We start from the raw sequence: 23562 nt of genomic DNA on the forward strand, positions 1-23562 counted from the left end.
TCATGCCCTCTCTCCTGCATCGAGGCTACACCCCATGGGCACGAAAACGCTTAGAACTGGCGCTATAAATGGTACGCATTGAATCGGAGACGCCGGTCTCGGCTTCCGCAACCCCCGTTCGAGAGACGAGTGTGCAGCCCGACAGAGACGTGAGCGAGAGGTAGGGCACCGGTTGAGGAGGAACTGGAGTGCCCAGTGGACGCCCTCCTCCAGCCACTGGGAGATGAAGAGACAGCGCAGCACAGAGACGTCCAGGTAGGTGGCCATGCAGGGGTCCGCCAGGATCGCCTCCTTGCGGTCGGCAGAACGCTCGGGACGTGCGCCCAGCTCGCCCTGCACAAGACCCCGAGGTCACGCTAGAGTCACCATACTCAGTTCACCCCTAAGCTGAATGTACGGCGGTGCGACGCACTTACCGGGCAAATAAAACGCCTCCTTTTCATCACCTTGTATCGTACTGTCAAGTCGAGGGTAAACAGATTATTGAAAACTAGGCTCAGAGTATCGGCATTCTTTTCCCTCATCGTCCGATGCCGCCACGATAGTCATTCATCCATTCGCGTCGCATGACATTTGTTTATGTGCCAGTGGCGCACGTGTTTGGTGCCTCGAGCCACACAGGCACCGTTTGCGAGTTATCGTTCTCAGATGCACCTTTTTGAGCGGTACGTACAGTCTTTGGAGATCACCGCGATACTGCTTTGCTTCGTTGCGAACTCTTTTAGTGAGCAGGATGACAAAAAACGCTTTTTGCATCTACCGTCAGGCACGTCGGCAAAAAGTTGGTGACAAGCAGCAGTGTTGATCATATGCACCAATATGGCGGATTTGTCGTTATACTCTAAAGCGGGGCTCGGCAACTGGTGACCCGCAAAGCAATACCAAACCGCCCCTGGCATGCTACCAGAGAAGCCCCCTCCCCACAGACATGGTTTTGCAAATCGGACTAATAACTCCAAGACAGCATGCCTGGGGTCAGTATCCCTTTCACGTCCCTTATGTGTCATCTATCAGCAATTGTTGTGCACCAAGGTGAAGCAAATCACAGCTTGTACCATCATGAATTTCAACCATTTTTGTCACACACGGTGTCTCACTGTGGTTCAGTTGTACGCACGAGTTCGAATGACAAAAAAGCGAGAGTTTAGCCGCTCTGCCGAGCTTCATAAAAATGTTGCCGTTTTTTCTGTGAAAAGAAGTCTTTTCAGGATCTCGCTGATCCTCACCCAGGGTGTGCGACTTGAAGAGCCAAGGCGAGGACACTCTCAAATGTGAATATTTTCAAGCCGAAGCTCGAGCTCTTGCAAAATAAGGAGTCTCTATCAACGAGGGATATCTCCCTCATTTCCTTTTGTGAAGAATCTTTGTAGAAGAAACAAACACACCACTTCACAAAGAGTGTATCTGCAAGACCGTACCTGACTTGAACAGAGAGTTGGAAGTCGGGTTTGCTGATTTTCAAGAGTGCTCGAACGACACTCGCATTTTCAATAATGTATTTATAGCAGACCACGGCCAGGTTGAGAAGATTTACAACATAAAACTTGCTGATCACCGAACAGGCATTATGCCGACGAATGTATATGCAGTGAACTAATTCCTTAACTTTTAGGTCAGTTCCTTTGAGTCAAGGTTTTCAAGTATATGAAAGTTTGCTGCAGCCTTCATCTGAGCGTCTGCTAGAGCATGTATAACTGCAAACAGGCCTTCTCAGAACGAAAACCATAAAATCAAGCATGCAATTTAGAATGACAGATAAGTACCTCCACAAAGTTTTACACAACTTTCAGTGGGTAATATGAATGTTCAAATTCTGGAAAGCAATACAGTCGAACTCGGACATACTGAATTCAAAGGGGATAGTAAAATAGATAGATATATCGATAATTTGATATACAAAAATATGTTAACTTAAGCTCCAGTTGAAATTTCTGCGTATCTCTGCTAATACCGAAGGCCATGACAAACGGGACCTTACCAAATAAAGCAGTTAAGAACCGCCAAACACAGTAGAGCTTAGTTGGTAAAAATCACAAATACCACCGCGTTTACGCGACGGTGTTTGCTATTGTTTATGCCTGGCCATGACCTCCACACAGCACCGGCAAACAACAAAAAAATAATTTAAAAAATAAATTTAAAAAATGAAAAAAGCGAGCTGCAAAAATACAATGCTCTCGATTCATAGAATAAAGTTAAGCAAGTAACAGAAAAAAAACCTTACTATAAAGTCAGGCAGAAAAAAAAGGCAAAGAAAGAAAAAACGGGCCAAGCAAAAGGTAAACAAAGATATAAGGCGTTCAAAGTGGGATTGCTCGACCGTTGTTGTCAACACACTCATCTTGATGAAGACTTTTTTTTTTTTTTTTTTTCTTGCTTATTTTATTTTTGGGTAAAGGAGTCTCGCAGCGACAGTGGTGTTCGGGGAAAGAGCGCACGCTACTGTTCCAACAGCGGGCACTCGCTGCTCTCCCTACGCGCGTGCGTGCCCTTCCCCTTGTTTTTGCCATCCTCCACTTTTTTTTACGGTTGCTCTTTTTTTTCACAACTGCTCCTTGGTTGCGTGTCCCCGTGCACGTATGCTGGCTTGGCGGTCTGCCAGCCTTGCAACGCGAGCTGTGTGCTTATGTGCTCGCCACCAGCGCAATCCGACCACAGGAGAAGCGAGGGGCGGCGGTACTTCGTTCGCTATATCGAGTGTCCCCGCCATGGGAGTTGGATACAGAAAAACAACGCTCCTATAGTATTACATGTGATTTTCAAGGGCACAATTGGAGTGTTCGATAGAAACAATAATTATAAATACTCGGGTGAGATATAACCGGGCTCGACTGTATTGAACACCAAAAAACTTACTGAGAGGTGGTCTCGAGCCATGTCCCGTCCATAGAGTTATTATAATGTATGCTAGAGGTTCAACTGGCGCAAGTGTCTATGCAACTTTCTGGATGTTAATTGAAGCACACAGGAACCAGTCTACTTTTGTGGTACTCCTGTGCTATCCTATGGAAAAATGTGTGTGCATTTTGTCTCTTTGGCGGAAAATAACATACCGTAAAATCCCGTAAGGGCGCTTTCCCCCGAGAGATCGCCTATCCTGTTTTTCTGGCTAAATATTTGTAACATAAAAATTCCAATACATCGCCCACCCCCCGATTTCCGTTGGACGTCAAGCGATGTTTGACGGGAATCGCGCATCAACGGCGCGATCTGCGGTACCGGTGCGTCCGAGAAGCAAGTTCCATAGCGGGTTCCCACGTTTTTGTCTACGAGCTGCACGCATGATATCGGCTCCCGTAACATGCTAGTTGTTCCCGTCTGTATATTGCACTGTGAAATGCGAATCTGCTGCTTTCGCGATTTGCGGTATCCGTTTCCGAGTTCGTAACGGATTTCCGTGCTTTTGTCCGTGATCTGCGCACACGATATCGATTTTTAGCTATAACACGCACGAGTTGTTCCCACGCATATATTGCATCGTGAAATGCGATTCTGTTGCGTCTGCGATTTGCGGAATTTGTTTCTGTGCCATGCGAGTTTGTAGCGTACTCCCGTGTTTTTGTTCGCGATATGCGCGCGCGATATCAGTTTCCGTGACAGGTAAGATTGTAGCAGGTTCTCGCAACTTTATTGCACCATGAAACTTGAATCTGCTGCGTCCGCGATCTGCGGTATCCTTTCCCGTGACACAGGAGTTTGTAGCGAATTCTTGCGTGTTTATCGCATTGTGACACGTGCTTTGCCGTGTCTGCAATATCAGTTCCCGCGTCACATGGTTTGTAGCGGGTGCCCCGGCGCTTATCATTAATGTTTGATAGAGTTTTGCTGTGGCATCCCCAAAGATAGCCCACCCCATGTTTCTCACCATTTATCTCTTCGTTTTGGGATTTGACGGTAGGTAACTTTTGTTATTAGCGTCGTCCCGCATAGTATGTACCTTTATTAACATTGTAAAGGTGTAATTTTACACTTTTACAATGTTAATAGAGGTACATAGACTCGGCGCTTAGCGGTGTCCGCATGATTGGCGTGACACGCTTGCACAGGGCGCATCTTGGGAGCCGACCGGCCATCTTGCCAAGGTCCCTCTGTTAACGCCCTCTCCCGCATCAACCGTCATCGTCTCACCATTTGTGATTAGTGTCTCTCGGAGTTTCGTTCAGACTACAGACAATGAGTGCAGTTGTGCCAACGTTGCCAAATTTCGTAGACACCAAAACGTGGTGAAGGGTGTGGTGCAGACGACACCTGCGCGTGACACACTCCCGCCCCAATTACGCTCGCCATTGTGCAGAGGATCACGTGACATCTCATATTACGCAATAGCCACATTCCTGGCGGCCTGAAGCCAATGTTGCCGGACGGAGCCGAAGTTTCAAATTCAATTTCTATTTTTCACGAAGCAAATACAGTAATACCTCATTAACTCGAAGTCATAAAAACCGTAAAAAATTCGAGATAAGCGGAATTTCGAGATAAGCAAAGTACCGCAATTTTTACCTCTGACCGCGCAATGTGCTAAATAAAACTTCTAAGAATCCCGGCAGCAGCACAGGTTCTATTAAAGAAAGGGAAAATAGAGCCTGTTTGGGGTGCGCCATGTTCACAGTCAATCAAGTCACGAGCCAACATCAGAAAACTCACAACCGATGACCGAATTGAACACTTGACCCTTGCTCGTTTGGCGCCCCGAGAGGATCGAAACACCCGGGAAAAAATTGGAGGGACAAGCAATAAAGACCAGCAACACTCTCGAAACGAACGAGACACCTCCGACACCTCCGCGAAACACAAGACTGAGGAGATGACGACCAGGCCGAGAAGGTAAGAGAAGAGTCATTCCATGCCAAACGTCCCAGGCGTGATGCTCGACCATTGCCGATTCCTTTGAAAAAAATCACAGCGGTTCTTTATGTGTTGAATAGTCACTTGGCTAAATATTTTCGTAAACAAAAATATTTTGTCCGCGCTAGTGCTGCTTGAAATTCCCGAAAAGGCGCGAAACTAGGCACAAGTAAAAAAATTGCCAAAAGTACAGATCCTTAGTTATCAACGCACAATTTTTTCGGTCCAATTCTACTTGCATTATTGCTTGATATGAGGCCAATTTTTAATAATATAGTTGTTTTTTTGTTTGTTTTTAATTGAAGACAAAATGGTGAATTTGTGCCGTTTTCGGGATTTTTATTGTTTAAATTTGTGAGTCTGTATACCCGTACTAGGAGTGTTTTCTGCTTCTATTGTAGATATACGTTTTGTATAAAATAGCTTGCTACCGTTAACAAAACGGTAGCAAGCTGTGTTTATGTGCTGTGTGGAGAAGCTGCCGCATGGAACCACTTCGCGCGGTGTCGCTGGAGCTCAACTTCAAAAATTATTTTCTCGCTTAAAAAAAATATTACTTTGTTTAAATTTTATAAATCACAAGTTCGTATGGCGCTTTATCGCGTGAGTGGTCTTGCATATTTTTAGCTAGACCACCTCACTGCGAAATTTGCGGTTTATTTTAAACCAAAATGCTGTTTTACGCAACTTTAAGCTTTAATATAACGAAAACCTTTTTGTCAACGGTAGCAAACTATTTCATACAAAACGTATATCTACAATAGAAGCAGGAAACTCTCCTAGACTCCCAAATTTAAACAAAAAAATCCCGAAAACGGCACAAATTCACCATTTTTTTTTTTTATTATTTTTTATTTAAGAATACTGTCAGCCTTCACTTGAAGGCTATTACAGGAGAGGTAACAACAATATATATATAGTCATATCAAAAATTTGAACTCTATACATATGTAAGTAATAGAAGAAGACTGTTATACAATTTTTAATTGAAGACAATGTGAACCATATCGCCACACTTTGTAAAAAGAAGTGAAATAGAAAAAAAGGAAAAACGCCCTTTTTATTTATTACTGGGTAAATATCTTTTCTAAAGAAGACTCGAATTGGGACATATTTGCAGAATTAATGACATAATCTGGAAGTTGGTTCCAGTCTTCAATTGTTTGCACAAAGAATGAATATTTAGAAACGTCTATCCTACTATTATACGGTTGGATTGTTTTATTGTGATTTAATCTGCGCGATCGTTTATGTGTTTCATTTAAATATAGTTCAGGTTCAATGTTTAAGTGATTGTTATACAACGCACATAAGAACTTTAGCCGCGCTATTCTCTGTCTAGTTTCTAATGATTGAAGTCCACACTGGCTAAGCATTTCAGTCACAGAGTCTGTTCGTTTGTATTTATTAAGAATGAAACGTGCAGCCTGCCTTTGAATTTTTTCTAGTCTATTGATGTCTACTTTTTTGTTTGGACTCCATACAATGCTGGCGTACTCTAAAATAGGATGGATCATTGTCTTATAAGCTGCGATTTTGGCATTACTAGTTGCATGTTTTAACTTTCGTTTAAGAAAGCACAAACTTCGATAGGCAGAGGAGTAGACATTATCTATATGGGTGCGCCATTGCAAATCGTGTGAGATCAACACACCAAGGTACTTAAAACTGTTTACAACACTCAAATTAACATTGCCTATATTATAACAAAATTTCAAAATGCTTTTTTTGTTCGTTATATGAATATATGTCGACTTACGAAAATTTATTTGCATTTGCCAGTCCTCACACCATTGCCTTAGATTTTCCAGGTTCCTATTCAGAGCTAATTGATCATTAGTATTGTTTATGACAGAGTAAAGAAGGCAATCATCTGCAAAAAGTTTTAGTTTTACTGGTTCTGCAATATGCGTAGCTATATCATTTATATATATCAAAAACAATAATGGTCCTAAGACTGAGCCCTGCGGGACTCCTGAGGTTACAGATAGAGGTGGAGATATGTTTCCATTTATCTCAACTTTTTGACTCCGATTTGACAGGTATGCTTCTATCCAGTTAACGATTTTATCACACAACCCTATCTTTTTTAATTTGAATAATAATTTTTTGTGAGGTATGCGGTCGAATGCTTTTGAAAAGTCTATACAAATTACATCGATCTGTTCCTTATTATTTACAGATAAAGAAAAATCATGAAACGTTTCAACAAGCTGCGTTACGGTTGACAAACCATTTCGAAAGCCATGCTGATGAGAGTATAACGTCTTTCGCTCCTCTAAAAAAGTAAATATATATTTTGAAATGACCTGCTCCATCACTTTACAGCAAACGCTGGTCAATGAAATAGGCCGGTAGTTTTCTATCGTAAAGCGGCTTCCTCCTTTAAACACAGGGACGACACGTGCGGATAACCAATCTTGCGGGAGTGACTCCGTCTGTAATGATTTGTCGAAGATAATTTTTAAATAAAAAGATAGCCACTCTGCATATCACTTTAAGAATTCATTCGGTATTTTATCCGGGCCTGTTGATTTTTTTGTATCCAGTGACAATAGCTTAGCAAATATTCCGGACTGGCTTATCTCTATTTCTGGCGTACTCGTTTCAATATCAGAATGAAAGGCCTCATCGAGATTTTGTACCTCGTGGGCTGAAAAGACTGATTGGAAAAACACGTTAAACCGATCTGCCATTTCTGCACTGTCAGTAATGACCACATCGTTTTCAACAATCTGCTCGATCATTTCTTTCTTTCCTCTTAAGAAACCCCCAAATTTTTGAGGGGCAGTTTTTATAAAGTTGTGAAGAGTCACTGAAAAGAATCTCTCTTTGGCTTGTTTGAGTGATGTTTTTAATTTAATTTTTAGAGCATTTATATGTTCTTTAAAACCTTTTCTGTGCCTTTTGATTTGACGTTTTAGGTGGATAACTTCACGCGTTATCCAGGGATTTGTGCGATATGTCTTTTTAGTTTTATTGGGAACAAAGGAATTAATGCAAAAAGAAGTAGTAGTTTTAAAAAAATTCCACAGATCATCTACTGTACTTGTAATGCTTAGTTGGTCTAATGTTTCTAAGGATGTCTCTAAGTAATCTATAATACTTGTATCGTCTGCGCGAGTAAAGTCTTCAACAATTAGGGGCCTAGCAACCCTGCAATGACCCTGTCGTGGTAGTGGAATCGTAAACAAAATCATTTTATGGTCTGAAATTCCTTCTACAATTGAAATCTCGTAATCCGATATGTTTTCTGTAATAAAGACAAGGTCTAATGTTGACTGAGACTGGTCGGTGATTCTAGTGTATTCCTTGACTATTTGGGTAAGGTTGTGATTAAACGTTATGTCAATTATTTTTTCTTTGTTAAGGATATCAATGCCACCAGCTGTCAAAAGAGCCCAATTTACATGGGGCAAATTAAAATCTCCAGTCATGATTACCTTGGTTGTATCATTTACATATTTGCACAAAAACTCATTCAAGCCCTCCAAAAATTCTACTGGTGCGTTTGGCGTTCTATAAACCACTCCGAAAAGGAACGTTCGACTGTAATAAGAAATTCGGCACCAAACAGTTTCATCACAGTCGCATTCAAGCACCACACAATCAATGTCATTTCTCAAACAAATAGCCACACACCCGCCTCTGGTAGTTCTATCACACCTAACTAATTTATAATTGGGGGGAACAATGCAATCGCTTTCTATATTGGAGTTTAGCCATGTTTCTGTAATAGCCACCACATGGGGACTGTGGGCAAGAAACAAAATTTCTAGAGCTTCAATTTTATTAACCACACTTCGGGCGTTTAGGCTAATAACTCTCAATTCAGGTGGATCGTTTTCAGCCGCCCTTGCATCGCGTCAGTTGTACGCTGCCCCACTGGGTTGAACGCGACGTCGCTGGTTTAGATTAAGATCCCACACAAATGTTTCACCATTAATCTTCAGCTTGTCATGTACAAGTGATTTTGTCTTCAATTAAAAACAAACAAAAAACCAACTATATTATTAAAAATTGGCCTCATATCAAGCAATAATGCAAGTAGAATCGGACCGAAAAAATTGTGCGTTGATAACTAGAGATCTCTACTTTTGGCAATTTTTTTACTTGTGCCTAGTTTCGCGCCTTTTCAGGAATTTCAAGCAGCGCAAGCGCGGCCAAAATATTTTTGTTTACGAAAATATTTAGGCAAGTGACTATTCAACACATAAAGAACCCCTGTGATTTTTTTCAAAAGAATCGGCGATGGTCGAGCGTCACGCCTGGGACGTTTGGCATGGAATGACCCAGAAACAGATGGATCCAGAAGCAAAGAGAAAACGTAAGACAGAGCGGCACAAAACGATCGAGGGAGAGGGGCACCGAACGCCAGGCATTCCGGCTTGCCATTGGCTTGTTCAAGTGGAGAAGAGGAAAAAATTTAAGACAACGTGTTTGAGGCGCACGTCTCGCCGCGTCTCCGTGCACCACACCCACGGTTATCTTTTTCCTTTTTTTTTCTTGCGCTGCGCATTTTTTTTTTTTTTGGTGCACACATTTTTTTAGCCAGTTTTTGTTGTTTATTGTGGTTTTCTTTTGCAATTTTCGGTGACGAGATTTCAAGATATCCAAAGTCCGTCCTGAAGACCTTTTGTTATAAGCAAGGACAAAATGCATTGTGCCTATAAGAGCTCATTCCATGTCAAGGAAATTTGAAGAGTTAACCACTATTTTGCGATAGCTGTGTTCGAGTTAACGAGGTACAGTATTACTGTACCGTAGTGCCTTTAACTAGTGCTTTCACGGCGACGCTGTTATACGCTGGGATCTGGGAAAAAAATGTGTCCGCGGATGTTGACAGAAAACTCCCCAATGGCCGTGCAAAATATGAATAAATAAAAATAAAAAAGGGGACAACCAGCATGAGTCAGCTTTCCTTGGCATTATTAGATAGTGAGGTCCTGATCCCTTGTTATCATTTCTAGGCATCGTCCTCGAGGTTGTCCTAGAAGTCGTCGGAGAGGTCATCGGAGAGGTCGTCCTAGGCGTCGTCTTCAAGGTGTCGTCCTTGTTGTCGTCCTCGAGGTCATCCTAGAAGTCGTCCTTGAGGTCATCCTAAACGTTGTCTTCGAGGTAGTCCTAGAAGTCGTCCTTGAGGTCGTCCTCTAGGCGTCATCCCCAAGGTCGTCCTAGAAGTCGTCCATGAGGTTGTTCTCTAGGCATTGCCCTAGACGTCGTCCTCCATCTTCACGTGAAGTGGAAGGGCCCTACAATTTTTTTTAAGGGGGGACACGGGCTTTGAAAACCGAAAAATCGCGAAAAAGTTGATTTTTAGAAAACTTCATTTTTTGGTTGTATATCTCAAACTACCTTCTCTGTAATTATTAGCACCAAATACAATGGGGAAATATTTAAGAACAATTATTTATGAGGCCTGGGTAGCATCCAAGTGATGGTCAAACGCCAAAATCAACCCCAACTTCGCGCGCTCGCCATTTTCAACGCGTTTGGCCGACGGCCGCCATCTTAGTCTTGTTATGAACGTGAATTCTTTCTCTTTTTTTTGCCAGCTCCCAAAATGGCGTCGGCCGCGTGGCTACGGCGTGGTCGCCGTTCTTCCATGTCGCAATCGCAAGAACGCGATTGGACAGACCGCGCACGACTGCTATTGGCTGGGACACGATTTCTCCACGCGCGGAGCGCTCTCTTCCTCCTCTGTTTCTCCTGCTGTTGCCGCTTGCGTCGTCTGCTCTCGGTAGTGGTCTGCTTGCACGCGCTCTTGCTTTGTCAGCTCTGCTTCGTTTTTTGCCATCTTTACGATCGTTTTCCGAACTTTCTTTGAGTAGTTTCGTGTAGCGTGTCCTCCTGTTTCGTGGTCGCACACGATGCGGGGCTCGAAGTACAAGACGGTGCGCGCGCTTGGCGCGCGGAAGCGGTCCATGAAGTTAGTGCGGATGGCGAAGTTAGAAGTTTCCGCGCGGCGTGCCGTCAATGATGATCGCGTCAACACTTCCAGTGATGGAGTTTCTGTGCCATCAGTTGTCGTCGAGGAAGAACATATCGCCCCGCTCACGCCTCGAGTTCCGAGCATGCCGACCGCTGTGGTTCCTCCCGAGATTGCGGGTCCCAGCACCCGTCTTCCGCCTGCCGCGACAAGTGGGAGCGCGTCTTCCAGCACCCATCTGCGGATGCATTTCCTGACACGTGAGGAGATCGAAGCAGAAGCTAGACATTGTGATACCGTTCAAGCCGAACTTGGAGCTATGTCAGCAACCCAGAGGAAGTTTGAAGCCATGCTGCCCAATCCCACGCCTGCCTCTGCTACAAACCAAGGTGAGAAGTTCTGCCTTGTTCAGATCGACGTTTTGAGCAACCTGCTCTGCTGCACAGTGTGCAAGCATTGCTCGGGGACTGGATTGACTGACCAAGAAGGCACCAAACTCAGACTGGCAGCAAAACTCGAGGTCGTATGCCCCCACTGCGGCATTATTGCAAGTTCCTGGACTTCGCCACGCCAACAAGACTCGAGGGCCTTCGAAGTCAACATCCGCTTCATCATGGCGATCAAGCAGATAGGAAAGGGGCAGACAGCTCTCAATGACTTTTGGGCAGCTATGAACGTCTCCCACAGAGGTCTCCACCACAAAACGTTCCAGGAGCACCTGAAGAAGACCTTCAGAGAGCCAGAGGCCCTGTGCGTGGAAAAGTTTTATGCCGAGTCAGCTGTCGCGGTGAAGACAGCCTGTAAGAAGATGGACCCGGGGTTCTGCAAGGATATCACCGTGATGTATGACGGCACATGGCACAAGAGAAGGCACACATCTCACATCGGAGTAAGGTCAGTCATAGAATACCACAGAGGCCTCATCTTGGACGCCGTGGTTTTATCCAACCTGTGCCTTGGGTGCCAAACAGGACCCAAGCCTGGAGATCAAGGGTATGACAGCTGGCACATGCATAATGTCTGCCAGAAAAACACGGACGCCAAATCTGGGAGGATGGAGGTCGAGGCGGCCCTGACCCTCTTCAAGCGCTCTATCTCCATGCACGACCTGCGGTATACAGCACTTGTCTCCGACAGGGACAGCAGGACCTTCTCTGCCCTTACAGAAGAGAATGTCTACGGGCTAGTCCCCATCGTGAAGGAAGAGTGTTTGAACCATGTTCAGAAGAGGATGGGAACGGCACTGCGCAACCTTGTTCAAAAGAGCGACAAGCCGTTGAGCAGTAAGGGCAGGTTGACGAAGGCCCTCATCGACAAGGTTACGGACTACTATGGCTGGGCCCTCCGAAACAACCCCAAGGACATGGCAGCGATGCAGCGTGCTGTTATGGCCACCTACCATTATGTCACGTCGACTGACCAGGAGCCTCACCATGAACTCTGCCCGGAGGGAGCTCAATCATGGTGCCGTCATAGAGTTGCCGAGGCAAAAGGTGAGCCACAGCCCCAGCACAAGCACAAACTCCCGGCCTACGTCGCTGCAGCAATGCTGCCCGGCTACCAACGCCTGTCGCAGGTTTCTCTGCTTCAACGCTGCTTGGGAGCAAAGACTCGGAATGCATCTGAGTCTTTCCACTCTGTCCTGTGGTCTTTGATGCCTAAGGAACAGCATGCATCGCTGATCACTGTCGAAACTGCACTGCATAAAGCGGTGTTGAGGTTCAACGCCGGTTGCTACAAGGCAACTGCAGAAATATCGGTTGCAGTGGGACTCCAGCCGGCCCATCTAGCCCTCCAACGAGCTGCCAAGAAAGATGCCCTACGTCTGCACAAGGCCAGCAAACGACATCAAGAGAAGTTGGAAAGGCGGAACAAGAAGAAAGTGCGCAAGAACACTTCTGACTATTCTGCAGGGTCATTCTAAAGCTGAAAATCTGTGTGCAACTTTCAAGTACTGTTTTCTCAGAATGGATTTTTTCACTGCCGTGGCTGCTCGTCCCAGCGATATCTCAGGAACTGATGAATGGATTTTTGTGCTGTCTTTTTTATTCTGTTCCTAAATAACTTTGTGAGGGCATAACAGAGCCCTTTTTTTTTAGAAAACTGTGCTAAATATTTATAATAAAGAAATTAAATTTGACGAATGTGGGTTTCATTGACTACACAAAATTCAAAGTTGCATTAAAATTGTTCAACAAAGAAATTTAAAAAAAGGGCTCTGTTATGCCCTAGGGAACCTATCCAGGGGTCATCATAACAAATCTTACGCCGCTACTACCTTTTTCAAATTCTCCAGGCCTGGGATAAGGAATGCATATGGACGATTTTGATAAATCTTTGTAACTTGAGAAATAATATGCACAGCTCCATGAAACTTTGCAGTTACTCTTATGTCTGTGCTATAAACACACCCTGTAAATTTCGTTCAGACATATCTAGAAATAAGAAAGTTATATTTAGTCCCCACCTCCTCCCTTAATGCGAAATCACTCCTTATCATGAAATCTTCAGAATTGAGGAGAGTTGTCCTTTAAATTCTAGTCCCGCGCTAATGTCCCTAGGTCTATTGATTCCCTGACATTTCCCTTTCCAGGCGGAATAAGTTCCCCTTTTACATGGGTTGGGTTTCCAAGAAAAGTTTGCATACTTTTACACACTATGTAAAGAAATCGCATGTCACAAACTGGTGGAACTGTCCCTAGAATTTAGCTGTCGTGCTGATTGTACAACAAAGTTGCAACCTGTATTCTTACCCTATCATATTGGCTAATTATAATTGCACCACTACCGAAACACCAATGAAAAAAACTTTCGGCCTTTCTACTCTGGTGAAGAAAGAAGACCAGTGAAGCTGTACTATGGTGGAACGACCTCAAGGACGACCTCTTGGACGACCTCGAGGACGACGTCTAGGACGACCTCAAGGACGACGTCTAAAATGACCTCAAGGATGACTTCTAGGACGACCTAGAGGACGACGCCTAGAGGATGGCGCCTAGGAAGGCCTCAGGGACAACATCTAGGACGACCTCAAACACGACGCCTAGGACGACCTCAAGGACGAAGTATAGGATGACCTCAAGGACGACGTCCAGGTCGACGTCCAGGACGACCTGAAGGACGACTTCTAGGACAACCTTGAGGACAATGTCTAAGATGACCGAAGGGCGACTCTAGGACGACCTCGACGACGACGTCTAGGATGACCTCAAGGATAACTTCTAGGACGACCTCAAGGACAACCTCTCGAACGATCTCAAGGACGACGTCTAGGACGACCTCGAAGACGACTTCTAGGACGACGCCTAGAGAAATTCAGCCTTTTCACTCTGGTGAAACCCAGAGTGGAAAAGCTGGAAAACTTGCCGCTGCCGCACATAGATGGCGGCAGTTGTCCAGAGTTTTGTGTCGACATTTATTTGGCGACGGACACGAAACTGGGAAACCAGCCCTTAACAGCCCCGCTGTAAGACGCGTCACATCTAACCAACTTTGTACATCGCCACAAAATATCTACTATTTGCCTTTTTGACAAAAATGGTCTAGTGAGCTAATAACTTCACCATCATTTGTATTCACACATCTTAATCACTGTAACAAAGTAGGCACCCCATTTTGCCACAACAAATTTTTCACATCTCATTCGTAGAGTTTCAAATGACTGGAATCATTTACCTGCATCCCTTAGACCAATCATTGACCATACTCTCTTTTCTTCAAGTGTTAGCAATCCTGCTTTCCCTGCTGTTTAGGTGTTGTACAGTATCATGTTTTCGCTCGGTAATTTTTTTTAACCATTCCTATCAGTAACGTCACTAGCCATACGAAGCGGACGCCTGGAGGCATGGTCGGAGAGGCTCACCTTTAAAAAGCAATTTCTCAACAACGACAAAAAGTAATTTTCTGATTTCTTTTATATGGTAAACAAATAAAGTGAATTGAGCTTTTGGCTATTTAGAAAGTTCCGGGCACTGCTGCCAACATTGCTTTTTATGGCTCTCAATATGGTCATTTCTCCATAAACTGGAGATTTTGGCATTTAATTGAGACAAAACAAAACGAGCCTGTGAAAATTTAGTACAAGCAATTCAATTATTAGTCTTAGGAGAACAAAGCAAAAAAGTATTGTAGCTAGCACCCAAATCCAAGTTGACTAAAAAAAATAAAGAAATCTCATAAACTATTTGTATTTTAATGTAAGATAAAGAAATATTATTAAGTAATTAAGCAGCCATCTAAATTTGTACATAATAAGCAACCGTTTTTTTTTTACAATGTTTTTCTTAACTACATGGGTTCTATGCAAATTCCAGAAATTTAGAGCATATTATCAGCAAAAATAAAATTAAGTTTGTTGCAAGTTTTTTTTTTTTTTTTTTTTTGAGGTTAGAGGCTTCTTTATTCAAATTATTTTTAGTACACATCCCAGACATGAAAAGAATGTTGTGTCTCCTTTGACATGGAAGGACTACGCTTAACGTGTGCTTAGATGGTCATGGTGACCCCCGGACTTCTAGACACTATCCTTGTAGCTAGTCTTGTCCCTCGGCAAAGTTGACAACTTCCAAAAATGTTTACTGCAACTGAGCAGGGAGTCATATTTAGAGCAAAGAACAACTCCCAAGGTCCCCACAGATCGCGCAGCTGAAGTGGTCCTAGCTCGATACAGCAGCAAGTGCCTACCTGAGATTTGGAAGGACTTGGACGACAGCCTTCCAAGATGGCCGCTCTCATCTCGGTGTCCTTGCTCAAAGGGACGTTGATTTCGGAGTCCATCCCTTCTTTCTGCACAGGGGTACAAACGAGAGAGAGGTTGAAGAAGATTCCCGACGAGCGAGCTCACACAGCTGCTATCCCACCTCACGGTCGACCATGTCGAAAAGAGGCATGTGAAAGCTTCTGAGAGTAAGTGTGCAAATTAAACATGACAAAGAACACTAAGACTGCAAATAGAAAACGACACAAACGAGACCTTTCAGTGTTTGTGTCATTCTTTACCTGCAGTTTCTGGATCTTTGTCATGAGAAACGCGTCATTCATACTTATCGAGGGCCCTTCGGATCATAAAATGATACTTTGGAAGTTACCCCAAATGTCCATGCATAGTTACTCGCAAAAAATGGTTCTAAATTTCGGGGCTGCCGATGATGTCAGCGTACTTGATTATCTTGAAGAGTCATTGGATGACTTTGTTTCTTTTCCAATCCAATGCCAGTACTGACTTGCTATGGGACTTATTTACGAATATGACTAAGCAATGCTTTGAGTGGTTTATTCCAAAGCGTTTTAGAATGATTAGGAACAAAAGCCCCAATAGGAAAATAATACATGCAAACAGAAAACTCAAACTCAAGCGAGCGCGTTCAAATGGTTTGAATATCGAAGATAAACCATTTATTCACCGCATGAGTCAGGAATTAAAACGGCTAGTGAACGAGTCTAAAGAGAGATTTTACAATGCAACACTTAAAAGATTTCTCACTCCAGATAAGTTTTGACGGTATGTTAATCCCTCAGTCAACTAGTCGCACTAGCGATGAAACCAATGACCAAAAGCGCACGGAACAATTTAACACCTTCTTTTCGTCCGTATTTACTGAGGACGATGAAATTTGCCAGATTTGTTGACTTTTCAGAGAGCCCTCCTATTAAAGATATAGAAATAAATATAGAAATAAACGAGGAAGGAGTTTTGAAGCTTTTACTTAATATCAACACAAAAAAGAGCCCCAAGCCTGACGGAATCCCAAATGAGTTTTTGAAAAGGTACGCAGACTGGGCCTCCAAATATCTATCCATGACTTTCCCTCAGGCAAAGGAGGTGGAATTGGGATCTTTATAAGGGATGATTGGATGATCACCGAGGTACCGGTTTACTTCAGTCATGCTGAAGCTTTGGCTTCTGAGCTTAGCAGGGCTGAGTTTGTGGTATCCTTGCTGGCAAAATATAAGCCACCCTTTGGTGATAGTGATACTGACACCATAAAAGATAATTCCCCTTTGGTATGCGACTACTTGGATCTACTCGCAGGCTCTGGATTTGAAAACACAATACTTGCTCCCACAAGAGTTGAATTTCTTGGGGATAAGTTAGTCATGTCGTGCATTGACCACATTAATGTGAGAGTCCTTGATACTTTATTGGTGAAGTCGTTTGTAGTCTCGCGTAGGTTAGCTGATCATCACTTTATTTACACTCGGTTCTCGTCACTTACACAAGGGATAATGATTAAGCCAGAGTCTAGAAGCATTGATATTATTAATCATATCACTTTTAACAACCTGGTTTCGTCCTACGATTGGGTATCTTTAGGTGCTAAGTTGCACCGTCCGAAGTATATGTGAAACTTGTAGCGATTATACAATCTTTTAAAAGACTCAGCACTGTAATTGTTCAGGTTTAAAAATGAAGACCAGAGCTAGTATGGCTGACTTGGCGCTATGAAAACTAAAGAGCGGCGATGAACGGTTGAGAGTGGAGGGACTCACATAATAGGGTAAATGCTCTCATAAGCTCTGCGAAACGAAACTACTTTTCAGAGAAAATATTCAAAGCTCATATCAACTCTAAGGAAACTTGGCCTATAATTAGCAAGTTGCGTGGTAGCTCGCGAAAGAGCGAGCTAACATGCTAATAATTAATAAATATTTCGCCACTCCCATCTATGATAGCAACTGTGATGGTGCAATGTACGCCAACGGCGGGAATGTAACTGCAACTTCTGCATTTCTTCCTACATTATCATAGACTGACCTACAATCCATTTTATCTGGCCTAAAATGAAACATGTCTTCAGGACTTGGCGGCATATCTGTGAGGGATTTTCGTGATAATTTCAAGTCACTCGAGAACCTGCTTTTATCTCTTATACACAAAATCATATAATCGGGATTGGTGCCAGACGACCTTGAAACTGCAATCGTAGTACCAAATCTATAAAGGCGGCCCGCGTAATCAGTTTTCCTCGTATTGACCCGTTTCGACTCTGCCGTGTACTTCTAAAATCCTCGAAAAACATTTTGTGTTTTGTATGACGAGTTTTCTAAATGAGTACAATATCATATCACCCTCACAGTACGGCTTTGTTTCTAGTCGAGGCACGTCATCTCTGCTGGACGTGTTTTCAGATTCTTTGTATTCGTCGTCTGACAACCACTTTTGTGTCTGTGCACTTTCTGTTGATGTTGCAAAAGCATTGATTCAGTGAACCATGACATTTTATTAGATAAGCTGTTTCACCTTGGGTTCAGGGGTCCTTTTGATCATTTGCTTAGGAATATTTTGTGCGCAAGTTTTCAACTCCTGTCTGTTGGAGAAGTTCATATAGCACAAAGGTCACACTCAGCTCTGGAGTCCCCACAAGGTTCCGTTTTATCCCCTCTTTTATTTAACGTATATGTTAATGACCTTTCTCAAGTGGTTACGTGTAACGTATTGCAATGTGCAGATGACACTCTGCTTTTTTCTTGCAATACTAATACCAAACATGCCATCCTGGACCTGCAGAAAAATGTCATTACTGTCACGAATTGGTTTAGAAAGAACAAAATAAGTGTAAACGCCTCTAAAACAAAGCTGGTATGCTTCCGCAGCCCGTGAAAAAAAAATCACATTGTTTCCGCCTTTATTTTTGCACAACTCCAATTGCATATCATGCTGTTTCAACCCTGTTCAATATGTCTCTTCTGTTAAGTATCTAGAAATATACTTTGATTCTGACCTGTCTTAAACTATGCACCTCTCTTTTGTGTCGAAACGTCTAAGAAGTGTATCTTGTCAGCTCTATAACGTAAAAGTGTTCCTTCCGTTCGCAAGTAGAAAAATGCTCATGCACTCTTTGGCGTACAGTGTCCTTAGGTACACTATTCGTCTTTAGGTACACTGGAACGCCAGAATTGATAGCATTCTGAGGGGGATGTTAAAAAGTGCTGCTTATAGTTCAACACCTTCCTCAAGTGATAACATATTTAGTTTACTCAAACTGCTTTGTTCTTATTCATTGTTTATTCAGACGGTCGTTTGTCGTCACTTTTGGTGCAGCGAATTTAAAACTGAGAGGGCGGCCGCACATACATTTAGGAACACTACTCGCTATGAAATTCCCGGCATCTATACTCACTATGAGGAAAGCATTAGGTCATTTTAAGTACCACAGATTTTCAATGAACTATTAGATAACTTATTTTTTAATACTTCTAACCAGGGGCTCAAAAAGAGTCTGAAAAAGTTATTTTATGATACTACCAAGTGATAGATCTAGAGTTGACATTTAGTGACTTACATTGTGACCTGCTATTTCTGCAAGGAATGGGCTGTACTGCCAGGTCATGCCACACAAGCCTCCCTAGCTTAGGCAGACCTGTATATGTATTTGTTTATTCCTATGAATAAAGGTTTATTATTATTATTAGTCATCCATCAATAATTGTTCCTTTCCTAGTGCTTGGAAATGCGTGAAAGTAGTTCCTATCCACAAAGATGGCAGTGTGTCTGACGTGAGCAACTATCGCCCCATTTCGCTTGTTAGTACATGCTCGAAGCTGCTTGAACATATTGTTACGTTGATTATGAGGTGATTTAATTTACATTGAAGGGGACATCGAAAAAATAAGAGTTCTTGTAGGAAATCAAGCGAGCCGCTCTCGTGTCTTCGTCTTCCTTGGTCCGCAAATCTCGAAATGCCTTTTTTTCCTCTTCGCATCATTACTCGCCCGCCGGGGGAAACGGCGTCTCGCCGTTTTGAGGAGCGTGGTATGGCTTGAGTCGTAGGACATGAACCGTCTGTGGTTGGAGATCAACGTCTGCGTTGATTTTGGCGGGGTCCGTAAGGCTCGACAACATAATTGACGTGGGAGGTTTGGTGAATTATTTTGTATGGACCGCGATAATGTGGAAGGAGCTTTTGAGCGAGGCCGATGCGACGCTGAGGTGTCCAGAGCAACACCAAATCTCCGGGAGAGTAAATGGCGACGTTGCGTTCGTGATCGTAGCGAACACATCGCCGCTCTTGCGAATCTAGAGTCCGAAAGCGTGCTAATTGGCGTGCCTCCTCAGCACGACACATGGCGTCGAGCGTGTGGTCTGTGAGCGTAGTGTCATGTTGCAAGGGAAGCAGGGAATGAAGCATGAGGGAGGGTTCACGGCCGAATAGAAGATAGAAAGGCGAATAGCCTGTGGTGTCGTGGCGCGAGGAGTTGTAGGCGAAAGTAACGTATGGAAGGACAGTGTCCCAATTGCGGTGGTCGGTGGATATATACATAGAAAGCATCTCGGAGATTGTTCTATTGAGTCGTTCAACCAGGCCGTTTGTTTGGGGATGATAGGCCGTTGTCTGTTTGTGGACAATGGAGCAGTTTCGTAAAACTTCACTGACGACTCTGGATATAAAGGGGTGACCTCGGTCGGAGAGGAGTTCTCTTGGTGCACCATGCTTGAGGATTACATCTTCAAGGAGGAAATAGGCGACGTCGACAGCAGTGCCAGTGAAAAGGGACCTTGTAATCGCGTACCGTGTGGCATAATCTACGGCAACCGCAACCCAGCGTTTGCCAGTGCAGGACTCAGGAAATGGGCTGAGAAGGTCTACTCCCACTCGATGAAACGGGTGGTCAGGAGGAGCCAAAGGCTGAAGTAGTCCCGAGGGCCGCGTAGATGGTGTTTTGCGACGTTGGCAGGAGTCACAGGACGAGACATATCGTTTGACTGTGCGGTACATGTTTGCCCAGTAGAATCGCTGTATGACGCAGGCATAGGTTCGAATGACACCTAAATGGCCCGAACACGGTGAGTCATGCAGCTCGGCGAGCACTGTGGTCTGAAGATGCTTAGGAATGACGATAAGTAAAGGAGCACCGTCTGGCCAAAAGTTTTGGCGATAGAGGATGCCGTCATTAATTCTGTAGAGACTGGAAGATGAGCGATTTGTTCCGGCTGTGACCTGATTGATAATGGTTTGGAGAGTGCTATCACGACGCTGTTCCCGTGCGATGTTAAGAAACGCGGATATGGAAAGAAGCGGGAGTGTCGCACTATCGGGCGTGGAGTCCGCTGGGTCTACTGGGTGCCGAGAAAGGCAGTCGGCATCCTTGTGCAGTTTTCCTGATTTGTGAATGACCGTATAGTCATATTCCTGGAGATGGAGGGCCCAGCATCCAAGGCGGCCTACAGGATCTTTAAGTGATGAGATCCAGCAGAGTGCGTGGTGATCTGTGACGATAGAAAATGGGCGTCCGAAGAGGTAGGGGCGGAACTTCGTAATGGACCAGATTACAGCCAGGCACTTACGTTCAGAGATGGTGTAGTTTTGTTCAGCCGGTGAAAGTGTGCGGCTGGCGTAGGCAATGACACGTTCTTGGCCTAGTTGGTGCTGGGCCAATATTGCTCCAATGCCGTGGCCGCTGGCGTCAGTACGTAGCTCGGTAGGAGTGGATTGATCAAAATGGCCTAAAATGGGGCTGGACGTCAAAGCTGTCTTCAAAGCTTCGAAAGCTGCCTGTTGGTCGGCAGTCCACAAAAATGATTGGTTTTTCTTTAGGAGGTTTGTAAGAGGACGCGCAATGTGAGCAAACTGGCAAATGAATCGACGAAAGTACGAACATAGTCCGAGGAAACTGCGGACGTCTTTAGGTGAGGCTGGTGTTGGGAATTCTTGGACAGCTTTTGTTTTGTCAGGGTCAGGTCTGATGCCGTTTTTGTCCACAAGGTGACCGAGCACTTTGATTTGAGAGCTTCCAAACACGCATTTGGAGGAATTCAATTGAAGGTTTGCCTTTCGGAAGAGAGCGAGTACCTGATCGAGTCTCTCTAGATGTGATGGAAATGCTGTGGAGAAAATTATTACATCATCTAAGTAACATAAGCATGTGGTCCATTTGAGCCCTCGCAAAAGTCGGTCTATCATCCGTTCGAAAGTCGCTGGGGCATTGCATAAGCCGAATGGCATTACTTTGAATTCGTAGAGACCGTCTGGAGTTATGAACGCAGTTTTTTCTCTGTCTGACTCGTTGACGTTGATCTGCCAATATCCGGTGCGAAGATCGATTGAAGAAAAGTACTGGGCACCATGTAGACGATCAAGTGTGTCGTCAATACGTGGCAGTGGGTATACGTTCCTTTTTGTGATCTTGTTGAGCCGACGATAGTCAATGCAGAATCGCCACGTCCCATCCTTTTTTTTGACAAGGACAACTGGGGAGGACCACGGGCTAGAGGATGGTTGAACAATATCTTGCGACATCATCTTGTCAACTTCTGTTTGAATAAGGTGGCGTTCACTGGCAGAGACTCGGTAAGGACGGTGATGTAGGGGTGGTTGAGTCCCTGTATCGATGTGGTGTGTGGTTGCGGTGGTCCTACCGAGAGGGCGACTCCCTAGATCAAATACGTCATGGCGTTTGTAAAGGAGATTTTGAACATCCTGTTTTTGTCGCTCGTCCAGTGTGGGGTCAATCATGCTCTTGAGTTTATCGAGGAGGGAACTCGCCAGAGGACTTCGAGGAGGAGATGGCGACATGTCCACGGCTATAGCAGATACACTTCGCGTTATAAAGGACGATGTTTCGGCTAGTGAAGTTCCACTGGGCAAAACTTGTGTAGTCTGGCTGAAATTAACCACCCATAGATAGGTTTTGCCAGCCGTGATTGAAACAAGAGAATGGGGGACAGCAAGTTGTTTCGTTAAAAAAATGTTGACTCTTGGAGATGCAATATAATCGCCATCAGCTGTAGGGTCGTTTGATGCGACTCTGACTGCGACGGCGACTAGTGGCAGAACGCGGTGGCTGTCCGTAGAACGTAGCTTTGAAAGTACTGGTTGCGGAATATCTGTTGGAGCGGCGACGTCAAGTTCGATTTCTCTTTTTGCGCAGTCAATGAGGGCAGAGTGGGCAGAAAGAAAATCCCATCCGAGTATTAATGGGTGGGGACAGCTAGGAATGACCGTAAACAAGACGAAGGTCGTTTGGTGATCAAAAGTTATACGGGAGGCGCACATGCCAATGGAACGTATAACGTGGCCGTCTGCGCCGATCAGTAGTTTGGAGTCTGGTGGTGTCAACGGTTTGTGTAGCTGTCGTCTCAAATCTTCCCTAATTATAGATATGGCAGCTCCAGTGTCTATAAGGGCGAATATACTGGTACCGTCGATTGTAATGGGCAATTGATTGTGGACAGTGGCGCATACGTCGTTTGGAGGATTTGTGGGCAGTGACAGTGATGCAGCTTCACCTCTTGAAGCTGCATGAATTAGTTTTCCGAGCTTCGGGGAGCGCCAGCTGGCGAAATAGGGCGACGAGGGGCGGGTGACAAGAGACTGGCGGCGACGTGGAGAGGAGGAGTGGTGGTAGAGGGGGCGCGATACGAAGCCTTCGTCTTGGAGATGAACAGGGAGCGGGGGTGGGGAGAAACGATCATCGAAGAAGCGGCGGTAACTAAGAGAAGAGAAGGTGCGTGGTCGGTTATTCCATCGGCTACGGCAGTAGCGGGCGATGTGACCAACGGCATAGCAATGGAAGGAGATCGGTTTGTTGTCTGGTGTCCTCCACGCTGCAGGGTCTCGTCGCAGAACTTGACCCTCCGGATTAGTTGCTGTATAAGCTGGGCGGTTGGAGGAAGCCCAGGCTCCACGTGTTGGTGCTGGAACATGAAGTTTATCGATCTCTTGGCGGATCACGGTTTGAACTGTAGATATGGAAATCGGTTCTAGTTCTGCAGCAGACTGGGAAAAAGCATTGGGCGGGAGCATCGCTTCTAGCTCACGACGTACAATTTTAGCGATTTGTTTGTCTGA

The 23562-nt window shown here is 44.5% G+C and overlaps 1 protein-coding gene across 1 annotated transcript in view; it reads right to left on the reverse strand.

The window, feature by feature from the left end:
• The window catches only part of LOC8030520 (protein unc-80 homolog), a 231893-nt gene that overhangs the window by 191688 nt on the left and 16643 nt on the right, over window positions 1-23562 (reverse strand). The window contains exons 8-9 of the mRNA XM_042293095.1: window positions 15458-15559; window positions 170-333 (exon numbers count right to left, since the gene is read on the reverse strand). Of these exons, the coding sequence (XP_042149029.1) occupies window positions 170-333; window positions 15458-15559 (266 nt within the window). The remainder of the gene's footprint in view (window positions 1-169; window positions 334-15457; window positions 15560-23562) is intronic.

Source organism: Ixodes scapularis, unplaced genomic scaffold (genome assembly GCF_016920785.2).
Source record: "Ixodes scapularis isolate PalLabHiFi unplaced genomic scaffold, ASM1692078v2 PGA_scaffold44__24_contigs__length_19508400, whole genome shotgun sequence".
NCBI lineage: Eukaryota > Metazoa > Arthropoda > Arachnida > Ixodida > Ixodidae > Ixodes > Ixodes scapularis.